Source organism: Aquarana catesbeiana, linkage group LG03 (assembly GCF_042186555.1).
Source record: "Aquarana catesbeiana isolate 2022-GZ linkage group LG03, ASM4218655v1, whole genome shotgun sequence".
Lineage (NCBI taxonomy): Eukaryota > Metazoa > Chordata > Amphibia > Anura > Ranidae > Aquarana > Aquarana catesbeiana.
Window position 1 is genome coordinate 626,848,966 of NC_133326.1, and position 24,860 is coordinate 626,873,825.

The 24,860-nt window shown below is 46.3% G+C and overlaps 1 protein-coding gene across 2 annotated transcripts in view; it reads left to right on the forward strand.

Moving 5' to 3' along the window:
- The window catches only part of LOC141133200 (hepatic lectin-like), a 78,551-nt gene that overhangs the window by 16,773 nt on the left and 36,918 nt on the right, over positions 1-24,860 (forward strand). Inside the window, exons 2-4 of one of the 2 annotated variants that reach the window (XM_073622412.1) lie at positions 5,400-5,459; positions 5,978-6,079; positions 12,535-12,570. In XM_073622412.1, coding sequence (XP_073478513.1) covers positions 5,400-5,459; positions 5,978-6,079; positions 12,535-12,570 — 198 coding nt within the window. The remainder of the gene's footprint in view (positions 1-5,399; positions 5,460-5,977; positions 6,080-12,534; positions 12,571-24,860) is intronic. The other variant, XM_073622413.1, reaches the window with a different exon arrangement.

Sequence of the window (24,860 nt, forward strand, 5' to 3'; positions counted from 1 at the left end):
AGGGTTGAGTTCGCGCCAGGTGCCTGCAAGGTTGTGTTTGGAGATCAGGTATTGGAAACTCCGTTTAAGTGGAGTAGAAGGTGAGGTAGGAGGAGATTTGTCAAGGAAAGGGAATATAGTGAGATTGGAATCTCCGCACAAAATTATAGTACCAAATTTGTGATTTTCGAGCACCTGCATGAGGTGTGAAAGAAAGGCCAACGGGTTCCGATTGGGAGCATAATATGATATTATCGTAACTGCTGTGTCTAAAATATGGCCAGTGATCAGGAGGTATCTGCCTTCCGGATCTTTGATTTGTAAGGAAAGGGTAAATGGTAGAGAGCGGTGGAAACCAATAAGGGTCCCTCTCTGTTTGGTTGTGGCTGAAGCAGTGTAGAATTGGGGGTAAGAGCTGCTGAGATATTTAGGGGAATATGAATCTGTAAAGTGGGTCTCTTGTAGACAGAGTATGTGGGCCTTGGCGGCTGCAAAGGAGCGTGGCGCCTTGGTGCGTTTTTGTGGGACATTGAATCCTTGAACGTTCAAGGAGAGAATATTTATGGGGGCCATAACATGTTCGGGGCTGGTAGTAATATGTAGAGGACGGGTCCCGCGGGGGGAGCCACCACCACCGTGCCAGGAAGGAGAGAGGGGGAGGGGGGAAAGAAGAAAGAATGAGACAGAAATAGAACAAAATAGGAGAGCAAAACCCAATGTGCTACAAACAAGAATGAAATATTAGGTTTCATAAACAGGGTAGGAGAACATCCAAGGGGGGCAGTTAGCGGCCCCGTGGAGGCTCTAAGGTTGCCGTTGGGTACCTGCATAATTGTAGCAGGGGTCCAAGGGCAATAACGGAGGAGCAAGTAGTTCCGAATGGGGAACAAAACCGAAGAGAACAATGCAAACCTAAAAAGGAATGACTTATAAGAAAAAACAAGATAACAGCTTAATTAAACAAAACGTTAACGAGCATAAATGAGCGGAGGGACTGCCAGGATTGAAAGGACTGGACAGTTTTGAACCTCGGCTGCAAAACCTGTTAGGGAGTGAAAATCCAGTTATGGGTTACAAACATGGCTAACATCACCTAACCTCCGAGTCACTAATAGGGTAAGGAATGTCAGGGGTACAAAGCAGTGGAGGGAGTGTACTTGGGACAGTACTCGGGACAGTTAGGAGCAAAGTTAGACTGTCAAGCTGAACTTTAGTCCCACTGAGCCATTGGGATGAGCTTTTGGTGCAGGTCATTGAGAAAAAGGCTTGGGGCCTAAAAGGTACAAAGGAGTGACCTTAAAGGATGGATCAGGTGGATCTGAGAAACCTGCTATATATCCCAGGCCTTAAGATGTCCATGGGTGGACTCTGTAAAAATGGCTGGCTGCAGTACAGTAACTCCAATGTGTTGGTGCCCGAGAGAGTCTCAGCTATTCAGGCAGGTCAAAGTAGGGACCCGGGTAGCAGTTTTCGGATTAACATAAAGAAAAAAAGAATATAAAAAAATAAATCACGGTCAGTCCATCGGATCCTCAATGGAAGGTGTGGGGTTGTCGAACCGTCCTCTCTTGTAAAGATTCTGGTGTGTTGTATTTGGTTGTCCAGGACCGCCTGATCTTTGTTTGTGGGGTGAAAAAGAAGCTGAGCGCCTGCGGGAGGAATCTCTATGTGAGGTTTCTTCAAGGAGGCCCAGCTCTGCTAGGGCGGATTGTAGCTCTGCGTCCGTGCGGCAGAAATATTTGGTTTCCAAGTGGGTGAACCGAACAGAAAATGGAAACCCCCAGTGATAAGCAATTTGGTTGCGTTGAAGCACCTGCAGGTGTGATTTGAGAGCCCGGCGTTTAGATATAGTGAGCTGGGATATGTCCGCAAACAGTTGATATGTATGGCCTTGAAATGATAGGGTGTCTTTGCCCCGTGCCACTGCCAGCAGCTGTTCCTTGGTTCGGTAGTAGTGGAACTTAGCGATTATGTCTCTTGGTGGGCCATTAGGTTTGCGTGTGGATAGGGCCCTGTGTACCCTGTCCATCTCAAGCCTTACCACTGGGATGCCTGGCTGCAGCTCTTGAAATAAAGCTAACATGGTGGCTTGCAAATCAAGTACTGTCTCTGGGATCCCTCTAATCCTTATATTCGATCTGCGGTCTCTGTTTTCCTGATCTTCAAGTCGTGACTGCAAAATCAGGTTTTCCTCTTTGAGGTTTTCAAATTCTGCCGTGTAATCCTGGGTATGGGACTCTAGTGCATCCACTCTGACCTCCAGTTCTGCCGTCCTCTGTCCCAGCTCCCGGATTTCGTGAGTCAGTGAGACGTTTGTTTTAGGGCCCTATGCAGCATTCTCTCAAACTGCTTAAACATGGAGGATTGTATTATTAATTGTGTGCTGCCTGTATCTGAGTCAGAATCACCGTTGCCATCCAGTGTTTGCAGACTGTGGAGCTGGGGCTGTGCTTCAGTTGAGCGCGGCGTGCATGGTTTCATAAACAGGGTAGCGGAAGGGTAGAGGAAGAGGCGGGCGGTGGTGGTGTGCCTGGACAAAGCCTCTTTAATGTTTTACGGTTTAAATTTCGGTTTGGGGCCCCCTCCGACCATAGTTGTGTGCGTGGCGGTCTCTGGGAGGTCTGGGGAGCTTGCGGGAATCGTTGTGTGGCTGCTATCGCGGGTAGAAGCTCCGGTGTGGTTCCCCTAGGAGCGGAGCACTAAGCGGGCATAATCGCTCGGTCAGGCTCCGCGGATGCGCCTGGGAGAGGGGGGTTCTTTGATGAGGCCTATAGCTGTATGATGGCCGCTGCACGTGGCTATGGGGACCAGGCCCTGGCCTCTGCCTGTGTTCCTAACTGTGTAGGCCCAGGATAGAGGAGGAGGCTGCAGGCGTGTTGAAGGGTGTACAAATATGGCCGTGGCTCACCTGTTAAGTGCAGCCTGGAAGGCTCAGGAGCAGTTTATGAAGAATCCGCCGGCCGTGGGTGTTAGGCTGAGCAGCCTCGGTCCGTTAGTGAGGAGGGAGACAAGGGCTGGAGAGCCTGAGGTGCCTGGATTCAGCTGTGGTGATGCTGCTGGGTGTAGCAAGATGGCCGCTGCTCCCCGTTAGAAGGCCGGAGCCGCGGATTTCCCTCGGGTGGCTGGAGCAGCGATACGCTCGGTGCGGATGACAGCCGGTAGTCACCTGGCAGGCTGAGGAACACAGGGGACCGCACAGAGATCCATGTAAGGCTGTTTGAGGTCGTAACCTATTCTCTAGGCCTCTGGAAAGCTGGAGCTATTCTCTTGTACGTCTGCTCTGCACAGCGTCCGGCCACCGGCCTGACGCACATCTCATCAAAAGTTAATTTATTTCAGTAATTCAATTCAAAAAGTAAAATTCATATATTATATAGAACCAAAAGAGGGGTTTGGGACTTTAAATGAGGTGTGTGAGATCACAAATCTCCATCTCTAAATCTATATGCAAGAAAGATAGGGTTTGGGACTTTAAATGAGGTAGGTCTGGCATGGCTAAAAGATGAGTCAATGTAAGAAGACCTGTTTTATTCAATACATTAAAAAACATGACATAGTAAAATGAGTACATGCATGGTAAACAAGCATATCAATCACATATTATTAACCAGATATTCGTGAAAACAATCATAGCAACTTAAAGATGACATAGTAAGGTATAAGACAGTTGTCCATCATAAAGAATCACTTGAAAAGCAACATGGTGGGGTAACTTGGGAGTGGATGAAATAAATCCATCTAAAAAGAAAATGGTGCATCACAATTGGCCCAACGCACGTTTCATGGTTTCCTACCACATCATCAGGGGCGAGTGCACCAATGTTTGTAAAAAAGCATAAATAAAACAATATGGTCCAATGTTACACCCAAACACAAGGGAGACTATATATGTAAAGCCTCATACACATGATAGGACTTTGTACAATCTTTCCTGTGGATTTTTGTACAAAGGGCGTTGGCCATAAGTTTGTATTGCATACACACGGCAGAACTTTTTCAGCCAACTTTCACCAAATCACGTGGTTTTTCGGCTCTTTACCACCACCCTTTGGTCAAATTCTGTATTGTTGTCTGATATTGTGTCACCTTGCGAGCCGGGTTCACACTGGTGCGGGGATCTGACTTGGACCCCCGCCAATGCCAGGCACTGTGTTTGATATGAATCTTGAGGGGGAACTCCACGCCAAATTTTAAATAAAAAAGCGGCATGGGTTCCCCTCCAGGGGCATACCAGAGATCCATACCAGACCCTTATCCGAGCACGCAGCCCGGCCGGTCAGGAAAGGGGGTGGGGACGAGCGAGCGCCCCCCCCCTCCTGAACCATACCAGGCCACATGCCCTCAAAATGGGGGGGTGGGTGCTTTGGGGGGAAGGGGCGCCCTGCGGTCCCCCCACTCCAAAGCACCTTGTCCCCATGTTGATGAGGCAAGGGCCTCTTCCCGGCAACCCTGGACGTTGGTTGTCGGGGTCTGCGGGCGGGGGCTTATCGGAATCCGGGAGATCCCCAGATCCCGGCCCCCCACCCTATGTGAATGAGTATGGGGTACATCGTGTGTCAATAAAAAAACACACTACACAGGTTTTTAAAGAAATTTATTAGGCAGCTCTTCTTCCGACATTCGGGGGTCTTCTTCTGACTTTGGGGGTCTTCTTCCAACTTCGGGGGTCTCTCCAGCCTCTTCTCCCGGTGTCTGGTTCTTCTCCGCTGAAACCATGAAACGTGCGTCGGGCCAATTGTGATGCACCATTTTCTTTTTAGATGGATTTATTTCATCCACTCCCAAGTTACCCCACCATGTTGCTTTTCAAGCGATTCTTTATGATGGACAACTGTCTTATACCTTACTATGTCATCTCTAAGTTGCTATGATTGTTTTCACGAATATCTGGTTAATAATACGTGATTGATATGCTTGTTTACCATGCATGTACTCATTTTACTATTGAATAAAACATGTCTTCTTACATTGACTCATCTTTTAGCCATGCCAGACCTACCTCATTTAAAGTCCCAAACCCTCTCTTTCTTGCATATAGATTTAGAGATGGAGATTTGTGATCTCACACACCTCATTTAAAGTCCCAAATCCCTCTTTTGGTTCTATATAATATATGAATTTTACTTTTTGAATTGAATTACTGAAATACATTAACTTTTGATGATATTCTAATTTTTTGAGTTGGGCCTGTACATCCTGTCTTATGATTGAGTGATTGTCAATTAGCCCAGAAGACTGACGACATCTTGTGATGAAAAGAGATTACTGCAAGAAACAGTGTCAAAGAGGAGGTGAGATTGTAGCCTAAAGCTAATTTTTTTAAAAAAAGTTTACAGCTGCTGTGGGAAAAAAATAGACCAGGCTAAGCTTTAATGTGTATGTTTGGACTATATATATATATATATTTTTTTTTTTTTTAGGAGGACATCACGCAGAGAGTGAAAATGCTTGGAGGATGGCCCACCGAGAAAACGCCAAGGGTAAAAACACATTTCCTTAGACTATGCCCTCACCCCCATAAAGCAGATCTGAAAGAGCTAGCAGTATTCAGACATATTTTAAGGATCTGCTTCCCCTTTTTCAGGGCTAATAAACATGTTATCCTTTTGCATAAAAGGTGTAAAAATCATAATGATAGATATAAGTAGAATTGTGTTAAAAAGGGAAATTTTTGTGTAAAGTTGAAGTGTTTGTGTAAATGAATTCATGCATCTGCATGTGATGTGAATCCAAATTCACAGTCTCTGTTCAGATCCATGCACCTGCTACTGCATGCATGTCAAGCCTTGACTTGCGATTGTGTCTGTGCAACAACTGTGTGTGCATCCACTTCTATGGGCTGCCTGCACACAGCTCCGAGGTGGATGCACACACATCTGCCAGTGACTCTGCATGGAGAACAGGCTTACTGTATGTGCCCGTCTGAATGAGCCCTTCAAGTGCTTGCTACCTTTCATAGTTTGAATGTATTTTACTTGTATATATATTTTCGTTATAGCTGGCAGCAGTAGAAGAGAACGGGTGATTTTTATCCTGTTGGGTCTTCTTTTTCTGAAGTTCTGTGTTTTGTTGGTCTTCATAAGCCTTCTGTTTGCTTTATGTAAGTATCAATATTACTGTTTTACACACTTTCACATTTTTTTAATTCTTTTTTTCCAAAATTTGTGTGTAGATATACAATTGTTATATTTAACCACTTGGGGTCCGCGCTATAGCCAAATGACGGCCACAGCGTGGACCTGAATTTCTGGAAGGCTATCAATAGACATCCTCCCCTTTGCGCGATGTGATCACCGAGTCACTGAGACTCGTTTGATCCCGGCCCCTTACCCCGTGATCATCTCTCAGCCAATGACAGCTGATCACGTGATGTAAACAAAAGCTCGGTAATCGTTTTTTGTCTCCTCATGCTGACAGCGTGAGGAGAAATAAAGCCGATCGCCGACTTATGTGCAAGGGACATCGGTCCCGAAGAGGAAGAGGCAATTCTGCCTCATCTGTACCAATCAGTACCCCCTGCCAGTGCCACCTGACATTGCCACTTTCCAGTGTCCATAGTGCCCATCAGTGCCACCTATCAATGCCCATGAGTGCCACCTTTCAATGCCCACAAGTGGCACCTATCAATGCCCACCAGTGGTGCCAATCAGTGCCACCTAGCAGTGCTGCCTATCAGTGTAACCTACCAGTGCCGATCAGTGCCCATCACTGCCACCCATCAGTGCCCATCACTGCCACCTATCAGTGCCCATCAGTGCCAGCTATCAGTGCCACCTATTAGTGCCACTTCTCAGTGCCCACCAGTGCCACCTATCAATGCCCTTCATTGCCACCCATCAGTGCCACCTCTTAGTGTCACCCCTCAGTGCCCACCAGTGCCACCTATCAGTGCCCATCAATGCAGCCCATAGGTGCCCATCAGTGCAGCCCATTGGTGCCCATCAATGCAGCCCATCGGGGCCCATCAGTGCAGCCCATCGGTGCCCATCAATGCAGCCCATCGGTGCCCATCAGTGCAGCCCATCGGTGCCCATCAGTGCAGCCTATTGGTGCAGGCTCATCAGCGTACATCAATGAAGGAGAAAAATTACCTGTTTGCAAAATTTTATAACAAAATATAAAAAAATATAAAACATTTTTTTAAAAATTTGGTCTTTTTAAATTTTTTTAACAGGAAATAAAAACCGCAGTGGTGATACCAGCAAAAGAAAGCTCTATTTGTGGGGAAAAAATTATAAAAATTTAATTTGGGTACAGTGTTGTATGACCGCACAATTGTCATTCAAAGTGCATCAGCGCTGAAAGCTGAAAATTGGTCTGGGCAGGAGGGGGGGGTTAAGTGTCCAGTAAGCAAGTGGTTAATATCTAAAATGAAAATATAGAAAACAAATGTTTGGTTTTTATTTTATTTATTTTTTTGCCAGTTGGAACATATACAGCAGTGGAAAAATTAAGGGCAGGTTTGACTGGAAAGGATCCCACTCCTCCTTAAAGGCACAGGGACACATTGAAAGCCCATCAATGGCAGCTGAAGGCATCCAATGTATCTCCATGTCATATACAGTAAACAAGATATACGAAAGAGATGGCAAATATCCTCATTTATAACTAACCTTTACAGAAAGGTGCACATGGAAGGTCAATGCACATCACAGATAGACAAAAATTTCCCAGCACGTATTTGGACAATAAAACCTAATTGACCTCATCTAGCAATTCACATTAAAAACAGAGGGTTTAGGTATGCACATGTGCAAATATATGTGGAAGCCACAGTGCCTTCACCAAGGCTCCCCTGTATACTTCAGTCCTATCTCTGCTATGGCTCTTGAATGAGCCGACGTACAGCTACGGCGATTCGCGGGAACGTGCCGACCTGTCGCAGTATAATGACGGCGGCTGGTTGACAAGTGGTTAAGCATCATTAACTGCTTCCCGACCGCCTCACGCAGATATACTGCGGCAGAAGGGCACGTACAGGCAGATTATTGTACCTGTACGTTGCCCTTTAAGAGGCTGCTTACGGGCGTGCCGTGACCGTGATCGCGGGTCCCGCGAATCCGATGTCCGCGAGAATACCCGCGATCATCTCACGGTGAGGAAGAACGGGGAGATGCTAATGTAAACAAGCATCTCCTCGTTCTGCCTAATGACACTGATCACCGTTCCCTGTAATCAGGAGCAGTGATCAGTGATGTGTCACACATAGCCCCTCCCCCCACAGTTATAATCACTCCCTAGGACACTCTTAACTGCTACAGCGCCACCTAGTAGTTAACCACTTCACTTCCAATTACATTTTTACAGTAATCAATGCAATTTTTTAGCATTGATTGCTGTATTAATGCCAATGGTCCCAAAAATGTGTCAAAATTGTCCATTGTGTCTGCCAGAACGTCGCAGTCACGATAAAAATCGCTGATCGCCGCCATTACTAATAAAAAAAATTATCAATAAAAATGCCATAAAACTATCCCCTATTTTGTAGACGCTATAACTATTGCGCAAACCAATCAATAAACGCTTATTACGATTTTTTTTTTTTTTTTTTACCAAAAATATGTAGAAGAATACATATCGGCCTAAACTGAGGAAAAAAAATGTTTTTTTATATATTTTTTGGGGATATTTATTATAGCAAAAAGTAAAAAATAATGCATTTTTTTCAAAATTGTCGCTATTTCTTTGTTTATAGCGCAAAAAATAAAAACCACAGAGGTGATCAAATACCACCAAAAGAAAGCTCTATTTGTGGGAAAAAAGGACGTCAATTTTGTTTGGGAGCCACGGCGCACGACCATGCAATTGTCAGTTAAAGCGACGCAGTGCCGAATCGCAAAAAGTGCTCTGGTCTTTGGCCAGCCAAATGGTCCGGGGCTTAAGTGGTTAAAATCACTGCTCCTGTAAAAATGATCTTTTTAAAAAAAAATTTTTTGCATTGATACATGTCCCCCAGGGCAGTAGCCGGGCCCTCATACCCTTTTTATGGCCAATAACGTGCATATATGCCTTCACAATGGGGATTTCGTTTTTCAAGTTCGGGTCCCATAGATTTTAACCCTTTCTTTCCTAAGCCTATTTCTGACATTTGTTAAGTTAAAAGTTAAAATCCATATTTTTTTGCTAGAAAATTACTTAGAACCCCCAAACATTATATATATTTTTTTAGCAGAGACCCTAGAGAATAAAATTACATTTTTTATGTCAAACGGTATTTGCGCAGCGGTCTTTCAAACACAATTTTTTGGGAAAAAATACACTGTTATGAATTAAAAAAACAAAACAAAAATAATGTGAAAGATGATATTACAATCAGTAAATGGATACCTAACATGTAATGCTTTGAAATTGCGCACACTCGTGGAATGGCGACAAGCTATGGTACTTAAAAATCTCCATAGGCGATGATTTAAAAATTTCTACAGGTTACCAGTTTAGAGTTACAGAGGAGGTCCTGGGCTAGAATTATTGCTCTTGCTCTAACAATCAAGGCAATACTTCACATGTGTGGTTTAAACACTGTTTACATTTGCAGGCGCGACTTAAGTATGCATTCACTTCTCTGTGTGTGAGCACAGAGGGACGGGTCGGCTTTAAAAAAAAAAAAAAAATTAATTTCTTTTTGTTTTTGTTTACACTGTCTCTTTAACCCCTTCAATACAGGGCATTTTCACCCCCTTTCTGCCCAGGCCAATTTTCAGACCTGTAACATTTTGAATGACAATTGAGCGGTCATGCAACACTGTACCCTTATGAAATTTTGATCATTTTTTCCCCCACAAATAGAGCTTTATTTTGGTGGTATCTGGCCGATATGTATTCTTCTACATATTTTTGGTAAAAAAAATAAGGGTATATTGATAGGTTTGCGCAAAAGTTATAGTGCCTACAAAATAGGTTATTGACTTATGGCATTTTTATTATTATTATTTTTTTTACTAGTAATGGCGGTGGCCTACGATTTTTGTCAGGACTGTGATATTGCGGCAGACAGATCGGACAATTTTGACACTATTTTGGGACCATTGACAATTATACAGTGATCAGTGCTATAGATATGCACTGATTACTGTATACATGTCACTGGCAGGGAAGGGGTTAACACTACGGAACGATCAAGGGATTAACTGTGTTACCTAGGGAGTGATTCTAACTGTGGGGGGAGGGGACTGACTGGGGGAGGTGACCGATCGGTGTTCCTATATACAAGGAACACACAATCTGTCTTCTCTCCGCTGACAGGACATTGATCTGTGTGTTTACACACACACAGATCCACATTCCTGTTCTGTGACCTGCAATCGTGGGTGTCCGGCGAACATTGCAGCCACTAGGCACGCCAATCGGCTCCCAAGTGACACGACAGGCGCCCGCCCCCTAGACCGCCGGGAAGCTGAGGACATCATATGACAGCCGCATTGGTTGTTATCACTAAAAAGCCAACCGCTGGCTCTAAAAAGACGGTACTGGGGTGATACGTGCAGCTGCATGCATCACCCCTGTATAACCCCTTCAAGCCGAGAAAGCATATTTGCGCACGGTCGGCGTGAAGGGGGTTAGGGATCAGGGGTTCGGGTCCGAAGTTTTTACATGTTCTGGTACGAACTGAACTGGAGGGTGTTCGGCCCAACTCTAGTTGTACTGTTGGTGCTATATAAATCTATATAATAATAATAATAATAATAATTGTGCTCTTGCTGGGCATCCAATAGGTCCCTATACCTTTAGGAAGGAGTGGGCTCCCTCCAGGCAAACCTGCCCTCAAAGTTCCAACTGTTACATTTTTTTATATTTTTGATGAATACTGTTAGTTTAAAACTTCTATTTATAGCACTCTCCTTTCTGGGATGTATCGCCACTTGATTGCCTATTTCATAGAGGAAGATATCTTATATTCCTCTTTCCTGGCAATTTCCATATTGCATGTGAAGCCCACAAGCACTATCTTCCGGGATCTGGTGCAGCTGAGCGACAAGCATTCACCGCCTGTTCTTGCGCATGTGCAAGAGGTATGGCTCGCAGCGCCGTACACTTCTGACGTTGCCATCACAATGGGCGTCGTCGGAAGTGCCCGCCCCGTTGTGATGGCAACGAAGCCCTCAGCGCTGCCCACTGACTCCTAGGAAATGAAGACACACATCTCCCAGGAGCACTAGCGAGCATGGGCACTGAGGGAAATGACGTCAAGCACCAGGGAGAGGAAGAGGCAGATTACAAGGCATCCCTTAGCAACAGCCAGGAAAGAGTGAGTAAAAAGAAAAAAAATGTTTCCAAATGTTGTTGTTTAGGTTTACTGCTGCTGAATACTGCAAAGTAAATTTTATGGGTGGAACTCCGCTTTAATTTATCCACTGCTATATATTCTTTAACTTGGAGACTCTCAGAAATATAGAGTTAGGACCGCAGTATACAGGGGAGCCTTGACGTAGGCACCGCGGCTTCCACATATAATGTATTTGTAAATGTTTGAAACTTAACCCTCTGTTTTTAACATGGATTGTTAGACTGGGACAATTTGTTTTTGTTGTAGGCTAGCTGGTAGGTGTGCTGGAAAACGTTAAGCCCACGATCAGAAATTCTGCCAGCAAATGTCGTGAGCTTTTGGTCAGAAATTCCGACCGTGTGTATGCTCCATGAGACTTTTGCTGCCAGAATTCCAACCTGCAAAAGATTGAGAGCAGGTTCTCTACTTTTCGGTCGGAAAAAGTTCAGATCAGAAATTCTCATCTGTACAAATTCCGACGTGCAAAATTCCTACACATGCTTGGAAACAATTCGACGCATGCTCGGAAGCATTGAACTTCATTTTCTCAGCTCGTCATAGTGTTGTACGTCACAGCGGTCGAAAGTTCAGAGAACTTTTGTGTAACCGTGTGTATGCAAGCCAAGCTTGAGCGGAATTCCTTCAGAAAAACCATCCAAGTTTTTTCTGACGGAAAGTCTGCTCGTGTGTACGGGACATTAGTCTCTTTGTGATGACAGAGTTACCAGGTTAAAATAATGGGAAAAAAAATGTGGTAAAAAAAAGCACATCCTAGGACCAGTAAGCTGCAATACTATTGCCCTGTACACACGGTCAGATTTTCCAACGGAAAATGTGTGATAGGACCTTGTTGTCGGAAATTCCGACCGTTGTGGGCTCCATCACACATTTTCCATCGGAATTTCTGACACACAAAGTTTGAGAGCAGGCTATAAAATTTTCCGACAACAAAATCCGTTGTTGCAAATTCCGATCGTGTGTACACAAATCCGACGCACAAAGTGCCACGCATGCTCAGAATAAATTAAGAGAGGAAAGCTATTGGCTACTGCCCCGTTTATAGTCCCAACGTACGTGTTTTTCGTCTATGTTTTTAAAATGATCTGATTTTCCAACAACTTTGTGTGACCGTGTGTATGCAAGACAAGTTTGAGCCAACATCCGTCGGAAAAAATCCATGAATTTTGTTGTCGGAATGTCCGATCAATGTCCTACCGTGTGTACAGGGCATATCAGTTTTTGTTCTTTGGTTTATATACGCTTTAACTTACAAAACAGTCTTTCTTCCCCAGATTCCAAGATGTACCAACAAGTGTCACCAACCAGTGGTAAGAAACTGAAGTATAATTCTACCTCTGAATTTGCCTTAGGAAAACTCTCTAAACACAATTTGCATGGCTCTTTCCACTATCTTAACCAGTTGCCACCAGGTGTATGGCAAGATGATGCTGGCAGGAACCTCTCGTTGATATGGGCAGACGTCATACGACGCCCTCCCAGATCAGGCCCCACGTGCGGCCGATCAGTGTACCGGCTCACTGCTAGTACCATGTGACTGCTGTAACCAATCACAGCTGGTCACATGACAGTTGTACACAATGGATGGCTTCCTTAGTATACAATTGTGTTGCTAGCTGTGATTGGTCAGTGTGATCACATGGTACAGACTGGGCCAATCACAGCCCATCTGTACCACATGATTAGCTCTGACCAATCACAGCTAATCGCAACAAAACAAACTGAATCAATTTTAAGCTGTAGTAAACCCGCAGTTTTTTTTTTTAAACCTGTAAGGCAAAAGGCATAATGAGCTAGTATGCACTGTATACTAGCTCATTATGAAATACTTACCTTAGAACGAGACGTCGGCAGGTAATCTCAGTCCACCCCGAGGGAACGGACATTTTCCCTCGGCGTGTCTTCCGGGTATCGCAGTTCCGACGCTGTGAGTGGCTGGAGCCGCGATGTTGTCACTCCCGCGCATGCGTGCGGGAGACTTCATTCCAGCAAGGACCGGCGTTTTCCGGACCTCTCAGCCGGGAAACTCAGAGCACATGCCCCGCTGAAGTCAGCGGTTGCATGCAAGGGGAATATCTCCTAAACCGTACAGGTCAAAGTGAAAATAAAGGGTATACAACAGCTTTAATTCAGTAAAGTGCTTGCATATTGCACAGCTATATGCACACATAATGTATAAAAAAAAAAAAGAGTAGTACAATGTTACTATGGTGACATTTTCTTGCTCTGGTCAAAGTGTGTTAAAAAAATAAAAAAAAAAAATCATAAGAAAAAAGAAAAATAAGTATGAGAAAAAAATAAAAGAAATTAGAAAAAAAATATGAATTTTCTTTTTTTTCCTGTACTGTCACCAGTCAGTCCCGTAGTGTCCCTGATCACCGCCACACCCGTTATGTGATGGCGCAGTACTGCACTGGTGACAGTATGTAAAAAAAAAAAAAATGATTTATATATATATATATATATATATATATATATATATATATATATATATATATATATATAAATCATTTTTCACTTTCCAAAAAGGGGTCATGGGGGGGGGGGATACCTGTAGCATTTTTTGGCCTCGAGAAATTAGATAGGCCGTCAGTACATCAGAACTGATCAATGTTCACATATATACCATAGTTTGTGGACTCTATAACTTTCCAACAGACTAAATAATATACACTGATTTAGGTTATTTTCACCTAAGAAATGTAGCAGAAATACATTTTGGCCTACATTCATGAAGAAAGATTATTTATTTGCAAAACAAAGAAAAACATTTTTTTTTTCAAAGTTTTTGGTCTTTTTTCATGTTTTTTAGCAAAAACAACCCAGTGGTGATTAAATACAATAAAAAAAGCTCTATTTGTGTAAACAAATTGATAAAAATTTAGTTTGGGTACAGTGTTACATGACTGCACAGTTGTCATTCAAAGTGTGGCAGCGCAGAAAGCTCAAAATTGGCCTGGCCAGGAAGGGGGAATAAGTTCCCAGTAATGAAGTGGCTAAAGTGGTTGTAAAGGGTTACGTTTTTTTTACCTTCATGCATTCTATGCATAAAGGTAAAAAACCCTCAGTGTGCTGCTCCCCCTGCAGACCCCCCCCCCATAATACTTACCCGAGCCCAATCCCGATCCAGCAATGTGCATGAGAGCTGAGCCTCTCCTGGGTCTCTCCGGAACCCACAGGCACACGAAGGTGGCTCGTGAGCGAGCGCGCATGAGTGACCCCAGAGCAAGCAGCTTGCTATAGGGGCACTTGGCAAGGTGGAGGGGCCAGAAATGCTGGCAGGGGACCCAAGAAGAGGAGAACTGGGGCTGCTCTGTGTGAAATGCAGGTAAGTATGATGTGTTTGTTATTTTAAATAAAAAAAGGAACCTTTAGAACCACTTTAAGAGGAGGGATAAACCCTTGTTTTGGGGATTTGTGATAAAAGTGTTATGTAGATATCTTCTGTTTTAAGAAGCCTCCACTGTGCTTTGCACTGAATCAGTGGATGGCATTTTGGTTTCTTTCGGTCCACCTTACTACAACCTGTCAGGTTATAATTTTTCATTATAGAAACAGTGCAGCGCTAAAAAGTATAAACAATCATATGATTTAATACAGAATCCCTAAAGAAACAGATTCAATCGTATTGATCAGATAAAATCCAAAACCATGCAAAAAAATATTTTTTATAGCCTATATAAGAAAGTCCATAAAAACAAAAAGAATACAATAAAATCTTCATCCGTGCCCCATGTGACAGGCATAAACAGGTTAAGAGAAGGTAGTAATCTTGTAAAAACAGAGAGAGTCCTGCTCCACACCCAGTGAAAGTTTATACAAACTGCTTACCAGCTATATATGTGAAAAGTGGAAGATACCACGCTGTCACATAAAACATAAATAAGCAGCCGTCACAGCAAGAGACAATTGCAAGTGAAAATAAGGAATATATGTGCAGCGCTAAATGAGAACGGTTATAATGAGTGAGACGGTATATGGTACAAAAAATTACGTTATACACTCTGAATGACACACGTGCAAACACGTGCAATACATGAACTAAATATAGTCCACAACAAGATGAAAAATAGATATAATCCACAGATGGAAACTGTAGTATGTTTTATAAATGAATAACCCCCTTGGAACATCAATAGAAGGACAGGTGTGGAAAGAAGATAATGGGAGAAGCCACCACCAACATAAGGAAGGCTTGCCAGAGCTATTGGACTCAACAAGGCATATGCCCAATGAGTCATCAAAGCTTATGGTGACAGACTGGGACATGCGCGACTGCAGATGTTGGCACAGGCAGAGGTGATCACACTGTCCCTCAGATGACTCCCAGTAGAGAAGGAAAACTCAGAGGGAGGTTGGTCGAATCCTTCCCATATGCTCACAGGATGCAACCAAAAATGAAACAAAATTTCCACATAATGTGAATCCGCATTACAAAGAATATATATTCAAATTGAGGAACACTCACATTTGAGCAGGTAAAAAAGCACTTGTAAAATATACTGAAGATTTAATGCAATGGCATCAGCAAGCTCATCCCGACTTGTTTCGTCTAAAGAGATGATGTTTTTTTAGATGAAACGCATTGTGACGAGCCTGCTGATGCCATTGTGTTAAATCTTCAGTCTATTTTACAAGAGCTTTTTTACCTGCTCAAATGTGAGTGTTCCTCAATTTTAATAAATATTCTTTGTAATGCGGATTCATGACTGAGATAGTTCGGACGGGAGGGCGATTGCAGACTTCAAGTGATGCCCCCTTCACTCCTCCCCTGAACTACTATCTCTCCTGCTCTTCCTATCACCTCATCTGCTTGTCCACTCAGGTAAGAGCACTGACATTTTTAAAACCAAACCCCTAATTTTAACCCACTGCAGCCTGGTATACTTCCACCTTGTTATGTATGCCCTTCGCTTATACTTTGTTAAGCTTCATGCATGTCTTGACTGAGGTAGTTCAGATATACCTGTTAAATATTAATAAGGAACCAACGCCACCCCCCCTTTCTTCAATAATGACACCAAACTGTATTGGGTTAAATGGCCAGTTCGGCCTTTTATTAAACCAAAATTATAATTAAACTTGAATAGTAATAAACACTCCAGATCGAAGAAGAAGAAAATGGTTGCAGATGCTTGACGACACCATCACCCACAACTTTGGAGTCTGTGATACCGTAAAGCTAGGTTCAGTCCCCAGCCGCCATACACCACCTCAAGGACTATACTAACTGACGACAGACCCCTACCACCTTAACACCTGGTCAGTCTAAACTGAACAAGACTGTCATGAGAGGGTTTACCCGTTGGTGGCACTATCGGTCTCTTGGATCACAGTACCAGTGTCCACCAGCGGGTGTCTTCCAACACCTGGGACATGTAGTAAGAGGTCTCTCCTGCTGGTGGCACTGTTGCATCCTTGGGCCGTAGTACCGGTGTCCACCAGCGGGTGCACTCCGGCAGTGTGGAGCAAACAGCACCCTCTGCGCTCAGCTGTAACATGAGGTCAATTACTACAGCCTTATAAATACCCTGCAAGCCTTCACAGGCTTTGCCTTGGTATCTTTCTCCCTGCGCCCTGACCTTGATGCCTGTATCCTGACCGTGAACCTGTTTCTGTTCTGATCCGATCCCTATCCCTAGCCCATCCTGTTCTTCTCCCTCCTTATTCCCTTGGATCCCTGCCCTGCAGCCTATCCATCCATCCTCTCCCTGTCCTGCTGGTTTCCCGTCCTTACCCATCTGCTGACCTCCCTGTGTATGACCTTGGCCTGGCTTTGTTTACGATTCCGGTATCTCCATTTACTTGTATATACTATTTCTTGTTTGTGGTTCTGTGGTTGGTTTTGCACTGTTTATATTCCTCTTACTTGTCACTTATTTAATAAACACCATTAATTTTTCACTTACATGCTTTTCTGGTTTCCTCTGTGCAGTCCACACGGTCTGGTCAATTAAATCCCCTGACAGTATACCAAGGCCATCCCTGACCAGACGTGGCTGCATTGAGAAACCATCCTGGTTTGTTAGGTCTGCTAATATGGATTTCAATGAAATAATGTATTATTCTCTGCTAGCAGAAGAGGACGGTGAATATTGTGGCCAGATTTTAAAAGGGTGGTCTAGTGACCAGCTGAAGGAAACTATCCGATCAGCTCATTCCCTAGTGGATCAGGGGTATATGTCATTTGAAGATGTTCAGCCCCTGATCCAGTTATGTGCAAAACCAGCCCTGTCATGTATTCCCGAAGGGAGCGATGATTTTTCTCCCCCTTCAATTATGGCCAAGTTGAATCCCTGGTATGGTTATTAGAAGATGATCCAGCCTATTTCATGGAACGTTATTCCTCTTGTTCAGAGCAGGTGTTGTCTAATTGCATCCAGTCTGTGCAATCCTTGGTTAGTCAGACTGTGTGTGAATCAGCGTTTGTTCAGCCTGTGCTACAAGCATGGTCAGATCTCCTGTATTTAGCTAAGCCACAATATTCCCGCCCTGCCATTAATCACCTGCCTTCCCAAGAACCTATCTCCCTGTGGCCTATGGTAACCTCAGCTACAGCCCAGTTTACTCAGCCCCCTACCAAATACTACTACCCAGTCTCCAAGTGTAGCACCTATCCTGCCTTCAATCCACCTGTCTCTTCTCCTCCACCTGTAACAATCCCACAAAACCCTCCTTTAGCCACTGTTCCTTGGTCTTCCTTCTGCCCAGCTACTTTCTTTTCTTACGACCCTGCACCTACGTACAAAGCTGCAGTGGCTAAACCAAAAAAGAAATGAAAGTTCTTCCCGACCCACACCATCCTGCCAGTAACCCAACCTGCCTCCACACCAACCAACCTGTTCCAGCCTGCATTCATGCCAGTTGAACTTGATGACCCACCTAAACCTGCCAAACCTCTGCCTGCTATCCGACCCGAAGTCTCGGTGCCCGCTTTCCAGTCTGATGTGCCTGCTATCCAGTCTGATGTGCCTGCCGCCCAGTCTGATGTCCTGATGTCTACCTTCCAGCCTGATGTCTCGGTGCCCGCCTACCAGCCGGATGTCTCGATTCTTGCCTTCCAGCCGGATGTCTTGGTGCCTGCCTTCCAGCTTGATGTCTCTGCCTTCCAGTCTGATGTGCCCGCCTACCAGTCTAATGTGCCTGCTTTCCAGTCTGATGTCCTGATGCCTGCCTTCCAGCCTGAAGTCTCGGTGCCCGCTTTTCAGTCTGATGTGCCCGCTTCTCAGTCTGATGTCTTGATGCCTGCCTTCCAGCCAGATGTCTCGGCGCCTGCCTCCCAGCTTGATGTCTTTGCATCCCAGTCTGATGTGCCCACTGTCCAGTCTGTCCTGATGCCTGCTTTCCAGCCCGAAGTCTCGGTGCCCGCTTTTCAGTCTGATGTGCCTGCTATCCAGTCTGATGTGCCTGCCTCCCAGGCTGATGTCCTGATGCCTACCTTCCAGCCTGATGTCTTGGTGTCCGCCTTCCAACCGGATGTCTCGATGCCTGCCTTCCAGCCGGATGTCTCGGTCTCTGCCTTCCAGCTTGATGTCTCTGCCTTCCAATCCGATGTGCTCGCCTTCCAGTCTGATGTACCCGCTTTCCAGTCTAATGTGCCTGCTTTCCAGTCTGATGTCCTGATGCCTGCCTTCCAGCCTGAAGTCTCTGTGCCCGCTTTTCAGTCTGATGTCTTCATGCCTGCCTTTCAGCTTGATGTCTCGAAGCCTGCCTTCCAGCCCGATGTCTCGAAGCTTGCCTTTCAGCCTGATGTCTCGGTGCCTGCTTCCCAGTTTGATGTGCCAGCTTCCCATTTTGATGTGCCAGCTTCCCAGTCTGATGTGCCAGCTTCCCAGTCTGTTGTCTCAGTGCCTGCCTTCCAGCCTGATGTCTCGAAGCTTGCCTTCCAGCCTGATGTCTCGATGCCTGCCTTCCAGCCTGATGTGCCAGCTTCCCAGTCTGATGTGCCAGCTTCCCAGTCTGATGTGCACGCTTTCCAGCCTATTGTCCCAGTGCCTGCCTTCCAGCCTGATGTCTCAGTGCCAGCTTCCCAGACTGATGTGCCAGCTTCCCAGACTGATGTGCCAGCTTCCCAGCCTGATGTGCCTGCTGCCCAGCCTGAAGTGCCCGTGCCTGCTGCCCAGCCTGAAGTGCCCATGCCTGCTGCCCAGCCTGATGTGCCTGCTGCCCAGCTCGAAGTGCTTGCTGCCAAGCTCGAAGTGCCCATGCCTGCTGCCCTCACAGGCTTTGCCTTGGTATCTTTCTCCCTGCGCCCTGACCTTGCTGCCTGTATCCTGACCGTGAACCTGTTTCTGTCCTGATCTGATCTGATCCCTATCCCTAGCCCATCCTATTCTTGTCCCTCCTTATTCCCTTGGATCCCTGCCCTGCAGCCTATCCATCCTCTCCCTGTCCTGCTGGTTTCCCGTCCTTACCCATCTGCTGATCTCCCTGTGTATGACCTTGGTCTGGCTTTGTTTACGATTCCGGTATCTCCATTTACTTGTATATACTATTTGTTGTTTGTGGGTCTGTGGTTGGTTTTGCACTGTTTATATTCCTCTTACTTGTCACTTATTTAATAAACACCATTATTTTTTCACTTACACGCGTTTCTGGTTTCCTCTGTGCAGTCCACATGGCCTGGTCAATTAAATCCCCTGACAAAGACCCGGAGGACTCCACACCTGAGAAGGGTCCCACCGTTTCACAAATCGACCAATGTTTTCATCCCTCGTCAAGGACCCCAACCGCCACAGCGGTACAAGTATGACACCTTATACATGTACCCGCCGCCACACCAGCAAAGCCCTCTGGATACCGTGCTGCAATCCCAAGAACCATAAGTCTATGCCCACCGCATTGAGATGTACACCATCCCCTCTTAGAAACTGCCATGTGTCCTTCTCCAGCTCGCCATGCCTAATCACCATGAGACCATTTCGAGCAATAAATCTGCCCACCTCTTTATTCACCTTTATCTGGGGCATGTTTAGCTTTTCCACCGACCTGGCCCCCCTCCATGACGTGCGGGCCACAATGTCTGACCATATAATGATCATGTCAGGGAAGGAAGACCGCATTTGCAGAAAATCCCAATTAATATTCTTAATAATCTTCCTCATGGGACCCAAGCCCAAGTCATTCCCACCCGCATGTACCAAAATGTGACCAAAATGTCAGGGTGTCTGTCCATCCATGCAAATTGGTGAACTTCCAGGATGACTCTTTGCCAGAGCATACCCGGGACTCCAGTCCACCTGACCCTGCCCTCATAACTCCCAACTGCCTGCCATCGGGTCTAACCTCCACCCTCTTTGCCCCCCAAAAAACAAAGGAATGTCCCAGAATCCAGATTAGACATCGGGGTAGATCTGAAAAGACATAAGGATAACCATGCACCAAATGTCCCAGCAACAAAAAACATAAAGAAAGACAAACAACAGACAGACCAGAAAACCCTCCATGTATTAATAGCCTAAAGCAAATGGGGCCACACATATATTCTATATCTCTCAGACTCCCATCTGCCATTCCGTTTAATTGCTCCCTCAGTAAGGCCTCACCGCGATGCCTCAGTGGTGCCCCTATGTGGAAAGAATGAGATGACTAGTCCCCAGGAAACAACCCTGCCCCTACAAGGCACTTGCGGAAAACCGCATTGAATTGGAACTTGGACAAAAACGAACCATCCGAATGAACGAATAAAGCGCCATCCACTCCAGGCCGCACTCCCAGAAACTGTTCCACCGCCAGCACCAGGCACAAATGTGGGCTATTGCCCCTAAACAATTCCACCTGAACTCCCACACCACTCTGGTCAGTCTTGGATCGCCTGATCCAAAGCTTAACAGCCGAGTCCGAACATGTAACATCCCTAAACAACAAACTCCCCAAAATTCGCCTGGATGGACTAACTAGCTCTCTCATTCGGAAAGCGCCAAAGAAGGCCACCAGAAAGGCAGCTTTGAAAAAAGGCACCTCCAAAGCTGATGAACAAACAGTAGTTAATCTTCCAAGAACGGAACCCAGCACCTCAAATGTAATCGAACGCTGAGGATATCAACTGCGCCACCCTTTACGGTAACCTTTAAGTGCCTGACGTACAACAAAAGACTTGGTAAAATCCTTAACACCCACCAACTTAAATAAAAACGCGAGTCCTGCTAACTTCCTATCCACCATAGACACTGAAATACCTTGCGACAAATTGCCGCAGACAAAATATAACACCAACGATGGCACATCTAACCCAGTATCCACCTTACCTACCTCCTTCAGTAAAGAGAACCATTTGTTCCAAACCTTGGAATAATTTGCCCACGTTCCAGCGCTGTGTGAATTCCGTATCAGTCCAGCGGTGACTCCAACGCAATCCTCCAGAGCCGTTGAGGAAAAGGCATGCCATGCTGCTCCGCCTCCGGTGCCAACACGCAGAACTTGTTCCACTGAAAACGAGACAAAGCATCTGCTAATTTGTTGGAAGATCCAGGGATATGTACAGCATAAAGAAAAATATTCATTCTCAAAACTAAGTACTGCAAGAGCCTAACATCAAGCGGGGAAGAAGCTGAGATGGTTAATTCCAACAACCTCTCCCATATTATTGCAATAGAAGTGCACCATTTTGTCCTGAAAGAACTTCCCCTATAGTTCCACCGACAGGACTATGGGAAAAAGCTTGAGCAAGACCAGGTTTTTTAGAAAACCAGCATCACGCCATTCTGCAGGCCATGGCTCGGCACTCCAATTCCCCTGAAAATAAGCGCCATAACCCACCGAACCCGCTGCATAGGTGAAAAGAACCAAATCCGCATTGCTGCCATAATGACCGGCCATTAAAGGATTCCAAAAATAGGTCCCAAATATGAAGGTCTGCCCTGTGCTCCTTGGACAGCCGCACATAGTGACCCGGGGGCCTTGATGCCGGACGTAGCCGCTGACAATCGCCTACAAAATATTCTGCCCATGGGAATAATTCTGCAAGTAAAGTTTAACTTTCCTAACAGGGATTGCAACTCCTTTATTCGAAGCCTTTGCCATCCACATGCTATACCCACCTCCTCATGTAGAGCAAGCAATTTATCGGGTGGCAATCTACATTCCATGGCCATGGAATCAATAGTAATTCTGAAAAAAAACAAGTTCAGTGGCCAGGCCCACCATCTTGTCAGGTGCCAACAGAATGCCAAAACAGTCAGCAAGATGTTGCAACGTGCCCAGCAGGATCGCACAAGTCTTGGACTCCGGCAGTCCGATACATAGGAAGTCGTACAAATAGTGGATGACTGAGTTCATCCCAGAGACTCCCTAACCGCCCATTCGAAGAACGAACTAAATGTTTCAAACAGGGCACACGAGATGGAACAACCCATCGGCAGGCAACGATCTACAAAATAAGAACCCTGCCAGAAGCATCCCAGCAAATGGAAAATTTGAGGATGCACCGGGAGCAGCCGGAATGCCGCTTCCACATCGGATTTTGCCATGAGTGCACTCCTGCCATACTTTCTAACCCAAGCAACAGTGGCATTGAATGATATTTAGTTAACCGTACTGTCCTGCGGAACGTTACCATCGTTCACTGAACCCCCTCTTGGACACGAAAGATGGTTAAGCATCCTAAATTTTCCTGGCTCTTTTTTCGGCACCAAGTCCAACAGGGAAAACACTAACTGCGGAATCGGAGGGGAAGGAAATTGGCCACTAATGCGTCCTAAGGCCACCTCTTTCATCAGTTTCTCTGCGTATTTCTGAATGCAAATTATTGAAGACAGGAGGAACCTCCCACAACATGCTCGTAATGCGAACCCTGATTCCAGAATACAAGCCGCCGCCTGATCTGGGTACCTATTTAGAAAAGGAAGCCGTTGCAACCTTTTCCTTGTTTAAAACAGCGAATGAGGGGATGATTGCCGCTGCAACCCGAACATTCCTGCCTGTAGCGGCAGGCGCTGCCAAACCGACATGTCCCGTTGTTGAATTGCCAGCAGAACCCCTTCTTTTTAGGGGCCGGCGATCCAGAGGTGGAAGCGCCACCGGTCCCTCCAGGAAAAAAACTGACTCTCAGCCCTGGATGAAGTCATCAACTTCATCCACAGTCTGATATCCTTGTGGTCCCAACGTGTGGAATGGCGGGCAGCTTTTCCTTGACGAATCGTCATAGCGAAGCCATGGCAACCCACCATAGACCATGTGAGCCTCGCTAATGGCCTCCAAGTAACAAAATAGGGCTGAACATTTCTCTGGAGCCTTTTTGCCTATCACGCTAGCCAAGATTGCAAACGCCTGTAGCCAAACATCCTAGGAATAAGTCGATGCCTCCTCTTCTCTTCTTCTTCCTTTTTACTTTCATCTGGTTTAACGCGATCTAAATTAAATTTTTCTAATGGGAGCAGGGAAAATATTTCCACATACTTGCCCTTCCAGATCTTCTCGTGAACTTCAGTTTTTAGGTGCGCCCCGAGTGGTCCCTCAAAACACACATATACTTCACATTTCGCCGCATCCAATAATCACACCCTTTCCGCGTCCTTGTCTCCATCCTTAGCTGTGGCCATTGTGACTGTGCCCGCGGCATCCTTGTCAGTCTGCGTGCCTGTAACGACCACCGAGGGCATACACGGAGGGGCGGAAGCGCCCCCAGGAGGCGCTGCCACTTCCCTAGGAGGAGCCCATGGCATCAAGGATTCCCTAGCTGTCCCTGCTTCCAACTTGCTGATTAAGTCCCTCAGGCTATTCCAGAGATCCCCACTCACCTGACTGGAACTTGACTCCCCCACCTGTGCCCTGGACTGCACTCTAACCCCAGCCCCCCCAATAAGACAGGAGAAAGTACAGACAAAACAGGAGACACACACTCACCAGGTTGCACTGGGCAGGGAGCCCCTCCAGCCGCCGTTCTCAATGCCCCGCTGCCTCCAGGGCCTCCTCTTCCCTCTGCAGAGCTGCTGGCCTCACACTTCGATCGGACCACTGCTTGGCTGTGGCATGTCCGCTCCTTCCCCGCTGACCGACCTCTTGCTGTGGACACTGCCTGCAGTCCCTGCTGCGCCAGCGAATGTTCACCCCCGAGGGATCCTGTAGCTGCTGCTCCGACTCTGTCTCCCCTCGACGACCTCATCAGTGCGTGCCGCCGTCCCCACCAACACACTGGCGACTCTCCGTACAGGCCTCCTAGGCCCCGACCTGGAGGCATTCCCTCACGATTGACGGGCTCCGCTGGCCGCGGAGCCATGGACATTCTGCTGCTTATCACCCGCTGAAGGATGGCCACGGGCCGCACCAGGAGACAGGAGTGCCAACTCTCCCCCGCTGGGCTGCAATGCCGACTGGCTCATCGCCAGCATTACCAGGCGCCTGCTCCCGAAACTGGATGACAGAGGAGGGGACCAGAGCTGGAGTAAGGTGAAAGTCCCCCCCAAAAGGGCTCCGCCATGGACGGGGATTCCTCCCAAGCGTCCCCCCAGCAACCACAAGCTTGTGTTTAGCGGGGGGCCTCAAGGGTCCGAACACGTGCTCCCAGTGCGGCGCTGAGCTCTAGGGGTATGATCTGGACTGAGGTGCTCCGGAGCCGAGACCTCCGAGCCCGTGTGGTGGCAGGCCCCCGGCTGAGGGGGGT